Genomic DNA, 13736 nt, shown 5'->3' with positions numbered 1-13736 from the left:
GTACTTAGGACTGAACTTGGGCACTTTACCGCTGACTACATCTCCAGCCCTTTTTATTTGACTTTGAGACAAGGTCTCAAAGTCTCCTGCCTCCTCCTTTCCCATCCTCCTGCCTCAGCCTCCTGAGTTGCTGTGGTCCGAGGTGCGCCCCACTGCGCCTGGCCAGTTCTCGGGTGCTCTTATTCTTGGTTTGATTTCATTGCTTTCCATGCTGTGGTTCCTTCCTGGTCTGCACTGTGCTTCGTTTCCCTGAGGATGGTCCGCTGCTTGTCTGGGAGGAGCCTCCGGGGATTCCACTCCTTGCTCTGCTCTTGCTTTTAGGAGTTCTGCTTCTTGAGCAAATCGATTTTACTGTGTCTCTGTTTCTTCTGTTACAAAGTGAACTGGTCCTAGTTGGGCTGTGAGGTTCTCGGTCAGCAGAAGCAGGCACGTCTCACATGGCCCTGCCTGGTTGGCCTGTGTATGGTCTGTCCACGTCTTGCTCCCTCTTGCTCCCTGCGCTCTGCTGGAGTTTCCAGCACAGGCCCCGAGGCCTGGGAGTCTCAGCTTAGGACATCTGGTGTTACTTGTTGAACATTGGTTGTGCCCTGGTTGGGGGCTAGGTATTAGGCTTGGGCCCTGGGGATTCGCGGTTGGTCCTTGCAGAAGCTTATCTCTGAATTTGCTAGGCACAGTGGACTTGGTCTGGCTTTCAGCTGACCACACGGATGGTTTTCCTGTGACTGCACCTCCCTGTGGTCAGGGTCAGTGCTGGCTAGGTTCATTGCCGCCTGAGCCCGCCTCCTTGAGACTGACAGGTGAAGAAGGGTCCCTGCTGTTTTATCCAGGTGTTTGGCGTGTGATCTTCTTGGTCCTTACTTCATTAACTCTCCTACTGTCCAAGAAGGAAACGGGAAAGTAGCTTGTTTTAAGTGGAGGATGTTTGGCTGTTTAACTGAAAGCCCCTGCTCTCCGCGTGTCACATTGCCTTCCTTCTTGCGGCCACTCTTCCTTCCCAGGGACCTGTGCGAGGGGCTTAAAGCTCAGGGTGAAGTGAACCTGTGTCTCCAAGTTGCTGGATCTCTCAGGGACTTTGGAAGTTCTGATTTTCGACATTTCCTTCTCCAGCCTGCTAGATGGCTGTTAGGAGTTCCTCGATATGGAGTTCACGTCCCTTTTTGGGTGTGGTGCGAAGAGGGAAATTTTCTGATTTAAAACAACAACAACAACAAAAACCACTTAGGCATAAGTTTCCTGTGTTACTGAGTTTTAAAAATTGGGACCTGGATGACGTATTAAAAAGCAAATTCTTGGCCCTTTTTTAGGACTCACAACTTCGCCAGAGCACAGCTTACAGCTTACATCAGCCTCAGGGAAACAAAGAACACGGGACGGAGCGGAACGGCAACCTCTACAAGAAAAGCGACGGGTAGGTGCAGGGGCGTTGCTGTTGCTGGAGCGGAAACAGACGTCCGTGATCTCCTGTGTCCAAAATGTCTAAACTCTTATTGTTTTTCCCTCTTACCCATAAGGATCCGAAAAGTGTGGCAGAAAAGGAAATGCTCCGTTAAAAACGGTTTTCTGACCATATCCCACGGTACCGTAAGTATTCTCTTCTAATCTGTGGTCCACGCTGGGTGTAGTTGGGTGAAGTCTGGGGACACAGGTGTCCTGTGTGTGATGTGGCATTGAGGCTGCGTTTGGAAAGCCGGCTGGCTCCCTGTCTGGCTTTGGAGCACCTGCTGAGCCTTCTCCACTGGGAGGAGCTTTGTTCACCTGCTTCAGAGTCAGGAGTGACTGTGAGCCAGGTGCCTTTACCTAGAAGCCCGTGACTTCCAGAAAGCACAGAGCTGCAGACGGCCCCCTCAGCTAGCCTTGACATGGAAAAAAACTGAAGGTCTCACTTGGGAAGAATTTCTACTTTGCCATTAAGGGGAAAATGTTTCAGTGCTCAGAACTCTGGGAACTAGAAATCCAAGAGAGAAGAGATTTCAGTAACTTATTATAAAGGTCTCCCACACCAGCCCAATCTTATTTTTCTATTTATTCATTCATTCATTCATTCATTCATTCATTTATTGGTGCTGGGGACTGAACCCAGGGCCTTGTGCATGCAAGACAAGCACTCTACCAACTGAGCTACATCCCCGGCCCACCAGAATCAATCTTAATCAAGTTCTCTTTTCTCTTCTTTGTAATAACCCATGCAAGAACAGCAGCCCTGCCTGTTGAGCTTTCGAGAAAACCAAACAGAATAAAATTACACACCCTCTATCTTTCAGAGACCCCCGGAACTGGACTCATAGCCATGAACAGCCCTTGGTACCCACCTTCTTTTCTAAGAGGCTTTAGGCATGTTATCCCCTTGCTTTGGACCGGGGCTGGTGAAAACCAGGTGGGCTGGTGGACACCTTTGAAAACATCTGGCCTGCGTTTTGTTCTTGGTCTGTGTCACTTCCCCTAAGCCAGGCCCAGCACTGGTGCCCGGCAGCCTCAGTGGACGGTGGACGGTGGACAGAGAGGATGAATCACCCTCCATGAAGCATTTATCAAACACGCCCTTCATCTGGGTCTTGCGTCCCTCCTCCCACCGGCCCCAGTGAAAGGCAGAGCTGGACAGGAGCACAGATGAGCTTTTCAGGCCCTGAGAAGGATTGTCCGTCACTCGTTGTTGGGGTCTGGAGAAGCAGCCCTTCTCAGCAATCACAAGTGAAAAACCAGCAGCGCTCTGAGGATGTCACTGAAGCAAGGATTGCTGCGGGTCCCTGGGTGTGGGGGGGTCACTCTTGCTGATCCCATCAAGGGAAGGGAGAGGGAGATGAGAAGCAGCACGGGCTGGGTGTGGCCTGCAGGGATTCTGGCCCTGGGATTGACCGTGCCCCTCCAGGCAGCGGAAGGTCACCCCTTCCCCACTGTCCAGCGTCACTGGCTTAGTCACCACCTCCCTCTGGGCCTGTGGTTCAGATCTGTGGGCTTTTCTTTCCCTACAGAGAGATGCTCGGGGTGAGGAGAGGTGTGAGTGCTGTGGACCAAGCAGGGCAACTTTATTTAACTGTGTCTCACCTTGAAATGACAACCGTGAGGCCAGGAGCCAGCCAGCGTGCTCACTGGTCTGCGTCCACGACTCCAGCCTTTCCACCACTCGTTCTGTTGTTCAGCTCCAACAACCCCGATGTTTACCACCCTGATGCCAAAGTCGGCATGAGACCGTTTCAACTCGGGCTCTTGCAGCTCTCAAGGCACATTTGCATTGTTAGAATTCCCCCAGGCCCCGGGCCTCAGCCTGCACCAGGGAGTTGCTCCCCTGCCGTGACAGAGGACAGAGGAGGACAGGCCTGGCAATCCTTTGCTGGCAGCACAGTTGACTTCAAGTCACTTGGGTGCTCAAGTCCTCTCAAGACAAGAAGCCCAGTTTCCCTCATGTCTTGATGGGCTGCCCCAGTTTCTGGCAGATAGTACAGTTGTACTGGCTTCTCTCGGGCCTTGACAGCTCTGCTTGTCGCGCTGTGTGCACATTTAATCAGAGCTTTGTGTTTTGAGGGGAGCCCCCTCCAGGGGTGCTTGGTCCTGCTATTAGCAGCCACTTCCTGGTCCAGCTGCAGGGTTGCAGGTGGGCTCTGCCCAAGGCTGCATCTACAGAGCGTGGCTCCTGAGGACTTGATGACTCTGCCGGGAAAGAGAGTTGAGATGCCTCTGGGCTGGGGATTGGTGTTGATGTGGCTTCCTGGGCAGCTTTCTTCTCCTTTTCCTTCTCCTTTTCCTTCTCCTTCTTCTTCTTCTTTTTGATACAATGTCTTTATTTTATTTTCTTATATTTATGTGGTGCTGGGTATTGAACCCAGTGTCTCCTGCGTGCAAGGCAAGTGCTCTACCACTGAGCCACAATCCCAACCCCTTCTTCTTTTTTCTTTTAAAGAGAAAATTTTATTTACTTTTTTTTTTTTATTCTAATTAGCTATACACGACAGCACAATGCATTTTGGTTCACTGTACACAAATGGAGCACAGCTTTTCATTTCTCTGGTAGTATATGATGTAGAGTTGCACCACCTGTGAGTCATACGTGTGCCTAGGGTAATGATGTCCGTCTCATTCCACCGTCTTTCCTACCCCCATGTCCTCTCCCCTCCCATCCCTTCCCCAGCTTTCTTCTTTAGCAAGCACCTCCTGACTGTGCTAGTTCATTGCCAGGAGGAGAGGGCATGTTCCGAAGACCTGAGTCGGACACGGAGGTCTAAGAGTAGCACCTGGCAAACAGCTGGGAACCGGGTGGAAACTCACAGGGTGTATTTGCATATTTTGCAAACTCTTTCCAGGATGCTAGAAGCCTTCAGCAAGTGAAATGGCCGTCTTCTGTGGTGAGGCTGGGGTGAGGGTAGCACCTGGGAGGAGTTCGGTGAGAGACCCAGCTGGTGTTCCCTGGCAGCCACAGCCAGTGGTGTTTTCTGGCACTGGGAAGAAGTGATTCTTGGGATGAAACACTAGGGCTGGGTGTCTTCTTTGCCAAGTTCACCGTACTGCCCCACCACCGAGGGCTGCAGGCTGTGTTCTGCTGGAAGAATTTCTACTAGCTCTTACAGCATCTAAAAATTTTTAAATGACCACCCCTTATGCAGGAAGAAGAATATACACTTCGTTTTTCAAAAAAATATTTATTCTTAAGTTTTAGGTGGACACCATATCTTTATTTTACATTTATGTGGTGCTGAGGATTGAACTCAGTGTCTCGTGCATGCTAGGCGAGTGCTCTACCATTGAGCCACAACCCCAGCCCCATAAACTTCGTTTTTAAAAAAGCTTGACAAATGGTACAAAGTAGAATGTGTGGTTAAAATAGGAGATTCCCTAACAGTTGCACCTTTGTGGTCAGCAGTGGGGCTGTGGTTTCTTTCCCTCCCCTGAGGTTTACGCTAAACCAGGCTGCTCAATCAGCGGCCGGTACCTTGTGGAGTAGATGAAACTGTCAGGTGACTGGATTGAGTGATGATACTCTCTTTCCAAATTACAGCAGGGAGGGAATTTAATGGATAGAATTTTCTTCCATAAATTTTTCTCATAGCTTTGCTGTAGCTAATGATTCATCTGAATGGACAAATAGCAAATTATTATTAATGTAAAACTGAGAACAGCTGATGTTCCTTGAGGTTGCCAGCTTGCGTTTTGTGCACCCCTTCTTACGGTTGTCATTTTTATTATGTGGTGACATTTGTGCCTTTATCATTATTCTTAGTTCAAATACAGGCACTGGATTATTTTTCTATATTGTGTGGTTTCATTTGCTGTAAAGTAAGAAATCTGTCTTTGACGTGGTTATACTGATAGAGAATGCTCCAGGGAGAAGGGAAGAGTCAAATTTAGAGGTGGGGAGGGACCGGTCCTTCAAACTGTTGCTCACTCTTACTCTAAGCCAGTCCAGGTGAGGGACTGCCGACAGTGGACACCACATCAAGGCTGGGGAGATGGCAGCTAAGCACTCGACCCAGCTGTCATGTTGGAACTCTGGCTTCCCTTCTCCCAGGTGGCAGAACCCCATCAAGTGGTTTTAGGTTCTGTCTTTGTCTACAACATTGGAGTAGTTCTCAAAGGGTATTTAAGAATATTGAATGAATGAATCCATGAAAAACATTCGCGACAGTGTCTGGGGCGTGTACGTACGTACTACTAATAAAGCTGAGTAAGTGTAGCTCTTCTTGTCAAATTTGTCCTCTTATCCATTAAGTGCTCTGCATTTACCAAAGGGCAGGGGCCCCTTTAATGGCTCCTGTGTCTAGAAGCAGTGGACACCTCAATCTGGAAGTAGCCCTGAGAATGGCACGTCTCCTGTGGAGGCCAGACGGGCTGTCCACCGTGTTGTGGCACCTGGTCAGTACGTGGGCTCCTGCTCAACATGGCAGAAGTGGACCCTTTGTGTAGGCGTCTGGACAAGCCGCTAATGCTATTGGTAAAGATCTAAAATTGATGGTGCTTTTACTTGGAACTGTTAAGTTTGCAAGATTAGACTTCTCGAAGTCTTCTGTGCTGTTTCCTGATGATCCTAGAAAGCTGTTAGGAATCTACGGACAAAAGCGAATATCCTGTGGCTAAGATCCACCCAGCAGCAAACCAGGAAGCTCTGACAGCCCTGTGTATCTGACTTCTGTGTATCCAGACCTCAGACCCTTCACCCTGTATCAAACATGGATCCTGCCCCTGCAGGACTGCTTCTCTACTTGCACTCTGTAGTGGTCGTGGCAAGAAGCCTTGGGGCTGTGGGTGCTCAGGGCTTCAGGGCCTGCCTAGTGTGTGTCTGGATCACTCCCAAACCCACACAGTTTATCTCAAGCCACTGGTGACCAAGGGGAGTGGGAACACGAAGGCTTGAAATCTTGAGATGTGGGATTTTGTCTTTCCTTAGGCAGCTCGGTAGGTTAGGAAGGTAAGCCCTCCCCAATTTGAAGATTTTTCCAAGGTCTGAAGACATTTTACCAACCAGAATTTTTGTTTTCTGAAATTATCTTCTTATCGTCTCCCCTTGCTTTTTGGAGAAAGTGTGATTTTTCTCGAAACTAGTAAAACAGCCATTATTGACATAGCTCCGGTGAAGGCGTACTTTGATCTCTTTGGGGTCACGTGTGTGAATAATGCATGTTTTGTTGAATCTCGAGGGATAGTGATGGTTGAGGTGGTCAGTCTTATCTCTTGTCACTCCAGAAAGCAGGGGAAATCGTCTCTGTGATTTTCATGCTGAGATCACTTTTCCCAGAGATGAGGTGTTCACTCACAAAAACACTTTTAAGAACACAGGAAATTGAGCTGGGTACCCGGGTCCCTTCCACACCATCTGTGCTACCTGTAAGACACAGAACCCAGTGCTTGGGGGCTTCAACACTGGAGTTTTTTGGTTCAAGGAGCCCATGGTCCCAGCCTCAAGGTTGTCACTACTCTGCCCCTTGTCCAGGCAGGCTGTGTAGACCACCAGTGAGCCCTGGCAGGGAGGACCCTTGTGCCGGCAGGTTGTGTAGACCACCAGTGAGCCCTGGCAGGGAGGACCCTTGTGCCGGCAGGCTGTGTAGACCACCAGTGAGCCCTGGCAGGGAGGACCCTTGTGCCGGCAGGCTGTGTAGACCACCAGTGAGCCCTGGCAGGGAGGACCCCTTGTGCCGGCAGGCTGTGTAGACCACCAGTGAGCCCTGGCAGGGAGGACCCCTTGTGCCGGCAGGCTGTGGAGACCACCAGTGAGCCCTGGCAGGGAGGACCCCTTGTGCCGGCAGGCTGTGTAGACCACCAGTGAGCCCTGGCAGGGAGGACCCCTTGTGCCGGCAGACTGTGTAGACCACCAGTGAGCCCTGGCAGGGAGGACCCCTTGTGCCAGCAGGCTGTGTAGACCACCAGTGAGCCCTGGCAGGGAGGACCCCTTGTGCCGGCAGGCTGTGTAGACCACCAGTGAGCCCTGGCAGGGAGGACGGTGGTCCTTGTGTGGGGCTAAAGTCTCAGTCCTGCTGCCCGTGTTGAAGACTGCCTCTGAGTGTCGTCCCTGCAGACTGTTAAAACTGCTCTCTCCCGCTGAGCGTCCGTGAGCAGCGAGGCAGATGGTGACCTGTTCCTTCCCGCTCACGCCCTGTTTTTCGTTTGTTTTTAATCAGGCTAACCGGCCTCCTGCAAAGCTCAACCTGTTAACCTGCCAAGTGAAGACCAACCCCGAGGAGAAGAAGTGCTTTGACCTTATCTCACGTAAGCGCGTCCGGAGGTGCCGGGCCCTGGAGATCTTACTTTAAACGCTCTTCCAGGGCGTCAGTCCCATGTCAAACCCTGCATTTAGAAGAATTGAGGTTGGAAGAGAAATGCCCCTGTTTGGAGTGGTCGGCCTGTTCTGGCTTCCCACTCGTGGTTGCTGGCTTCCCAGTCTCTCCTGCCTAGGGTCAGACTCAGGGCTCAGAAACCCAGAGGCAGCCTCTCAGCTCTCCACGCCTCGGCTCTCCTGTTTGCAAATAGGAGGTTGCATTGGTGCCGCCCCAGGTCTGAAGTTCTGCACCTTTTGGTTTTTCCCCTGAAAGGACAGTTTTGTTGTTGAGAGCTTCCTTGGTTTATTTGCATCATGTTAGAAATGCTATAAACGAAAAAGTCTCTTCAGTGGAGCCCTTGGAACTTTGGTCTTGGACATGGTTAGTCATTCCCACCAGGGAACTGGTCTTTCTGCTTCTGGGTGCTTTTCTTCTTTGTGGAGCACACAGGAGTCCCCATAGAACCATCCGTTATGGTGAATGTCTACCAGCACCCAAAAGAGAAGGGTTCGTGATGTCTTGAAGAAAATGTGCTAAGCCTCTTGTCCTTGGTTGTTCAAAGTGGCAGGGTTACGTTTCAGAGAGGGAAGGTTCAGTCTCCCCTTCAAAGATGTGGCCACAGGGGTTTTGGCCCACATCGTGGGCCTGTGCTGCCCACCCTGGTGCCCAGCAGGAGAGCCGCTGGTCAGACTTGCCCTGTGAGGTCCAGGGACTCAGTCATGTGATCAGATGTTCACAGCACACTCAAGAGATGATGGCTGCCGTCTCCACTGTGTCTGCTCATCTCCCCACTGTGCCCCTTCTCAACCCAGGGTCTTGGGAGGTGTGAGCAGTGTGATCCAGACACTGGACTGGTTTGTAGAATACAAGGGAACTTGATTCTGTTTTGAGCCCCCACCCCATCCATCTAGTGCGTCCACAGATTCCCTTATCTCTGCCAGCAAAGCTTTCTCCGGGATCCTTCCTCCACTTACAGTGTTGTGAAATGCTGAGCATTGACCACAGTTTTTGATTTTTTAAAAATATTTATTTCTTAGTTGTAGTTCGACATGATTACATTTATTTTATTTACTTATTTTTATGTGATGCTGAGGATCAAGCCCAGGGCCTCACACGTGCTAGGCGAGTGCCCTACCACTGAGCCACAACCTTGACCACAGTTTTATTTGTGATCATTGCTGGGTCACACTAGTTGCTGTGACCGGATGTCTGCTAGCGTCTGGGGAAGATTCAGAGGTTTTCCACATTCTGAAATTGTAGCCAATCGAAAGCTATGCAAAAGTGCCCTTTGGTAACACATTAGCACTTGGTAGCCCATTGAGCTTGGCTCACACAGAGGTAGATGTAGCACTGCCTCATCTGTCCCCAGTCACCAGCAGCACAACTGGTGGGACCCCAGCAAATGCCACATGTGCAGAAGCAGTTACTGCAGAGCCTGCCCTGGCCCTCAACACACCAGGCACCAGGAGAGTCAGAGCCTGACAGCCCCCCACCAGGCATGGAGGGAGGTGAGCCCGCCTGCGTCTGGTTACACCCCTGTTTACGCAGATCCTGTCATGTCTGCTGTGGCCTGAAGCCTGATGACTGTGTGGCGGTCCTCTGTGGGCTGCAGAGGGCTAAGTCCGGCTGGAGGTGCTGCTGTGAGCTCGCCCATGGTCATGCTTGAGAGCGCTCTCATTCCCCTCCCTGCTTGTCCCCTGGGGGTAAAATGATTTTAGTCCTTCTCAGTTTTCATCTCTAGTTACTTTTTCCAAATGTCCCACTCCCCTCCGGGCGTCATAGAGGAAATGCTTTGTGTGGTGCCCTGTAGGCTTGGGTTCTTTAGGCGTGAAAACCAGCCCAGCGCCAGGGCATCATCGAGGGAGATGTGCACAGCGGTCAGGGGCCTGATGTGAGCATCCCGAGAAGTTGGGACCCTGTTCTTTTGATGCCTCCTCTGCCCCCTGACCTGGCTAGTGGGATGAGGGTCACCAGGTGCTTTTGAGCTCTCCACACAGTTGGGCAGTTGGGAAATGAGCAAGCCACACAGCAGGCAGTGAGGACGTGTTCTGGTATGGATCTGTCAGCACCCAGAGTCGCCCCTTCCCCATCATCACCTGCAGAAGACCAGCAGACTGACTTGCTACCTTCAGGTCGTGCCTGCAAGATCCTCCTTGTCCACTCTGCCCCAGCCAGGGACCTCCCGTGCTGGTCCAGAGGTCAGCAAGCACAGCTCCTCTGGGAGGACGCATCTGCGGCAAGGCCAGCCTTGGAAGCTCGCCTAACTTCTTGCCGTCAGACTGACCGCCCTTTGCAAAGTCAAATCCTGAGTCATTTTTCTTGACCCACATAACCAGCCCAGGTGGGTGGAGGGGACCCAGCTTTCCATGTGATGTTTGGTGGAACCTGGGCCAGAAGCAGCCCCATGGGCCACCACCATCACTCTGTTGTCCCGTGGCTCCTGCTGCTCCTCTTTCTGTGGTGGAGCTGCTGGAAACCGGCTGTGGCTCCAGTGTGTCTGGAGGGTCTGCAGCGGGGATGCTTGTTTGGAGCTTTTCACAGTTTGCCTCCTGCAAACACTAGAGAGCGGCGTTTGTCATGGGTGTACCCGAGCTGGTCCTGCCTGACCGTGAAGTAGTTCAGGGTGAGCCACAATACTGGTGTTACCTGCAGAGCCTCAGCTTTCTGGGAATTCTGAGACTCCCGTAGCAAAGCCTTTGGAGTGCTGGAGCGGTGGCTCTGTCCCCTCTTGCCTGTTTCTCTCAACACTTGAGCGTGGCTCAGCCCCCATCACCTGCATCCCAGAATCAAGTTCATTTTTCTAAACTTGAAACAGATCAGTTGAACCTTGTTCCTTTTCTCGGAAACCAGCGGGACAGGGAAAAACGTCATTCCATTCCCCCTGGCGTGATAAGAAACAGAAAGATGGCCTGGTAGAGTGGGAAGGGGTGGGGCCAGGAGGCAGGAAACCCGGGTCCTCTGCTGGCTACGCTGGTTTCTGCCTCTTAACCTCTCTGGGCCTCGGCCCCCTCCCAGACACCCTGCCAAGGGGACCAGAGGACTTTCAGGAGTAAAAACCTTCCTGGAATTCGGCATGTCGGCTCACTTTTGGGTTCTAAAGATGTTTGTTGTGGGTCCCCAAGAACAGTCACTACTTGTCACCATTCTGTCATCCACCTGCTGTCATCCTCCACTTTTTCAGATTTAATTCTTTTCTACTTTGCTTTTGGAACCTGGTGTGTATCCCTCCCCAGCGCCCCTGCTGTACCCGTCACAGCAGAATTGTGCAGAAGGGCATAGCCCGCGTTCTCAGCCGTGTGTCGTGTCGTGAAAACAAGGAAATTAACATTGCATGATGCTCTTCGCTGGAAATCTCACCTGTTTTCTACTAAAAGACCTGGTCCTGCCCCAGGATCCCCTCCAGGACCCCACCTTGCCTTTGGTTTTCTGCCGCCGGGACCCCTGCCGTTCTGCAGACTTCCCTTCCATTTTGTGTCCTTGACATGTGTGTTGAGGAATATTGATCAGCTTGTGGTCAGATGTCCTCAGTTTGGGTTTCTCTGATGTTTTCTCACAACTGAGCCGAGGTTAAGTGTTTTTGGCAAGAATACCACAGAGAGAAGCTGTCGCCTCACACGCCCCCTCCTGCGCACACAGAGGGCCAGCAGCCCGGCAAAACACTTGTAAACCACTGCTGACGCCAGCTGCCCATCTTGTCTACAACCATTATTTACAGTGGCCTATTGCCTTAGCTCTTTGTAACTCAGGACTCCCAGACCAGGAATTCTTAGAATTTCTCACACAGTACTCATCTTTTTATTTTTATTATTTATTATTTTTCTTTTTTAAAGAAAACTTCTCCAAGGCATTCTCTTTAGAAAAATCTTTTGTTTTTTCAAAAGGCTTCCACAGTTACTTTTGGGGCCACCTCTGCAGTGATTTTAACAAATCAAGGTTCTGAAGGGATAGTGATGGTTTCTGTTCAGTTTCTGGAAGCTGCAGCTTTTAGACTTGAAGGGTGGGGGATGGGGCAGGATTATTAATTTCCATTACAAAGTCACGATGACTGAGCAGGGGCAGAGGGACTGCTTAATTCTATAGAGAGAGCTCAGATTATTCCTGAGGTTAATTATCGGCCACTTTCTTTCGGGGTTGGGTATGGATTGCTGACTGACGCGCTTCCTCCTGCTGTGCAGATGACAGGACCTACCACTTCCAAGCAGAAGACGAGCAGGAGTGCCAGATGTAAGTCGCTCGGAGGCAAGGCTGGGGCAGACCCGGCAGCCATCCTGGGGCGTGACTCCCTGCTCTTGTCTGTCTAGCTGGATGTCCGTGCTGCAGAACAGCAAGGAGGAGGCTCTCAACAACGCCTTCAAGGGCGACGACAACACCGGGGAGAACAACATCGTCCAGGAGCTGACCAAGGAGATCATCTCAGAGGTGCAGAAGATGACGGGCAACGATGTGTGCTGTGACTGCGGGGCCCCAGGTGATCCAGGGCCCCACACGGTCCCGGGCTCCAGGACCTTCAAATCCCATTCCAATTCACAGAATCCATTCATTGATTTTCACTTTCGTTTCAAACGTAAAATCAAGTGCAGCTCAGCCTGAGTTCATCCCATTACACAAATGCTTAATGAACTGTGTGCAGGCCGCGGTGGGGCAGGGGTGGGAGAGGCCGCAGAGCAGCCCTGAGCGACGGTGGCCTGGTGGAGATGAAAAGATTGCCATGCTTTTTGAGAAATGAAAACTGAAGGGCGTAGCAAGGGTGAAATCAAGGCCATCCTGTCTGGTAAGACTGAGAGGCTGCGGACTCGCAGTGTGGGCCTCTACCCAGGATTGCCTCAGCACGCCTTTGTCCTGAACCTTCAGAGGAACTGTCTGTCGCTGTCTAGCTCTGTTCCTGGAAGAGCCGAGCTTCTGGGGAATTGTCAGTTTTCCTTTCTGTAAAACGAAGGAACAGGTCCTTCTGCCTGTCACACTCTGGGACACGAGATGCTTATGTTTGCATTTTGATAAAGCAAACCAGAGGCTTCTTTTTAATGGACATATATTTTTTACAACTAGTATTTTTAAATGTTTAAGCAGTTGACTTGTTTTAATTAGAATGGAAGATGCTGGGGATCAGGCCACTACGCATGGGCTTTTCTGAATATTTGCAAAATGGGAAAGATTGTGGCTTAGCTAGAATGGTCAGCAGCCTTTTCATTCTCCTAATTCTACGACCATTTTTATTTAAAAACACAACTAAGACAGGGCAAGGTGGTGCACACCTGTAATCCCAGCTACTCAGGAGTCTGAGGCAGGAGGATTACAAGTTTGAGGACAGCCTAGGCAATTCAGTGAGACCCTGTTTCAAAATGAAATTTTAAAAAGTGCTGAGGATATAGCTCGGTGGTAGAATGCCCTGGGTTCAACCCCTCGTACTGCAGTCAAAACCCACAACAACGAGGAGTGCCATCAGGTTCCTGTGTCCCTGAAGGCTACATTTGGTTTTGGACTCCTTAAAAAATATCTTTTTGACAGGAGGTGAGGTAGGGAGAGATAAGAAGTGAATTTTGCACTTTCTTGATAAGGATAAGATAAGGAGAGTGAAACACTTTCATAAAGAAGGTAAAGCTGCATTGTTTTAAAATATTAAGGCACCATAGATGGTGTAAAAACTTGATGAGCATCGTCTAAGGCATGCCTGTCACTGCCTAGAGCCCAGTGCACAAAGCAGAAGAGGCCCCGTGCACACACACATGCCCAGGAGTATTTCCTGATGTGGATAAACTGTTTATAATTTGAACATTTAAAAAATAACTTCACAATTACTTAGTGACCAAGATTGTGTTTACCTGCTGCGAATTTCAAAGGGGCAGCAAGCAATTTTAAGAATCAACCTCGTGGACATGGTGATGTGCTCAAGTACACCTCAGTTTAATTCGTTTTACTCTTTTGTAAATTTAGCACAGAGTAGGGTGTTTCAGTGAGGAATAAACCTGCCATGTGGGGAAGATATGGTTTGAGCTCAGG

At 50.5% G+C, this 13736-nt stretch overlaps 1 protein-coding gene across 6 annotated transcripts in view; it reads left to right on the top strand.

Moving 5' to 3' along the window:
* Positions 1–13736, top strand: part of Asap2 (ArfGAP with SH3 domain, ankyrin repeat and PH domain 2) — a 155478-nt gene that overhangs the window by 101659 nt on the left and 40083 nt on the right. For all 6 annotated transcript variants that reach the window (XR_013429281.1, XR_013429280.1, XM_078029687.1 and 3 more), the window contains 5 exons: positions 1305–1408; positions 1512–1581; positions 7602–7689; positions 11915–11963; positions 12041–12207. Coding sequence is in view for 4 of the 6 variants with exons in the window: in XM_078029687.1 (XP_077885813.1) it covers positions 1305–1408; positions 1512–1581; positions 7602–7689; positions 11915–11963; positions 12041–12207 (478 nt within the window). In the remaining 2 variants the exon portion in view is untranslated. The remainder of the gene's footprint in view (positions 1–1304; positions 1409–1511; positions 1582–7601; positions 7690–11914; positions 11964–12040; positions 12208–13736) is intronic.

This window comes from Ictidomys tridecemlineatus, chromosome 12, assembly GCF_052094955.1.
Source record: "Ictidomys tridecemlineatus isolate mIctTri1 chromosome 12, mIctTri1.hap1, whole genome shotgun sequence".
NCBI lineage: Eukaryota > Metazoa > Chordata > Mammalia > Rodentia > Sciuridae > Ictidomys > Ictidomys tridecemlineatus.
The sequence above is the reverse complement of the archived record's forward strand: the minus strand, read 5'-3'. Positions and strand labels throughout refer to the sequence as shown.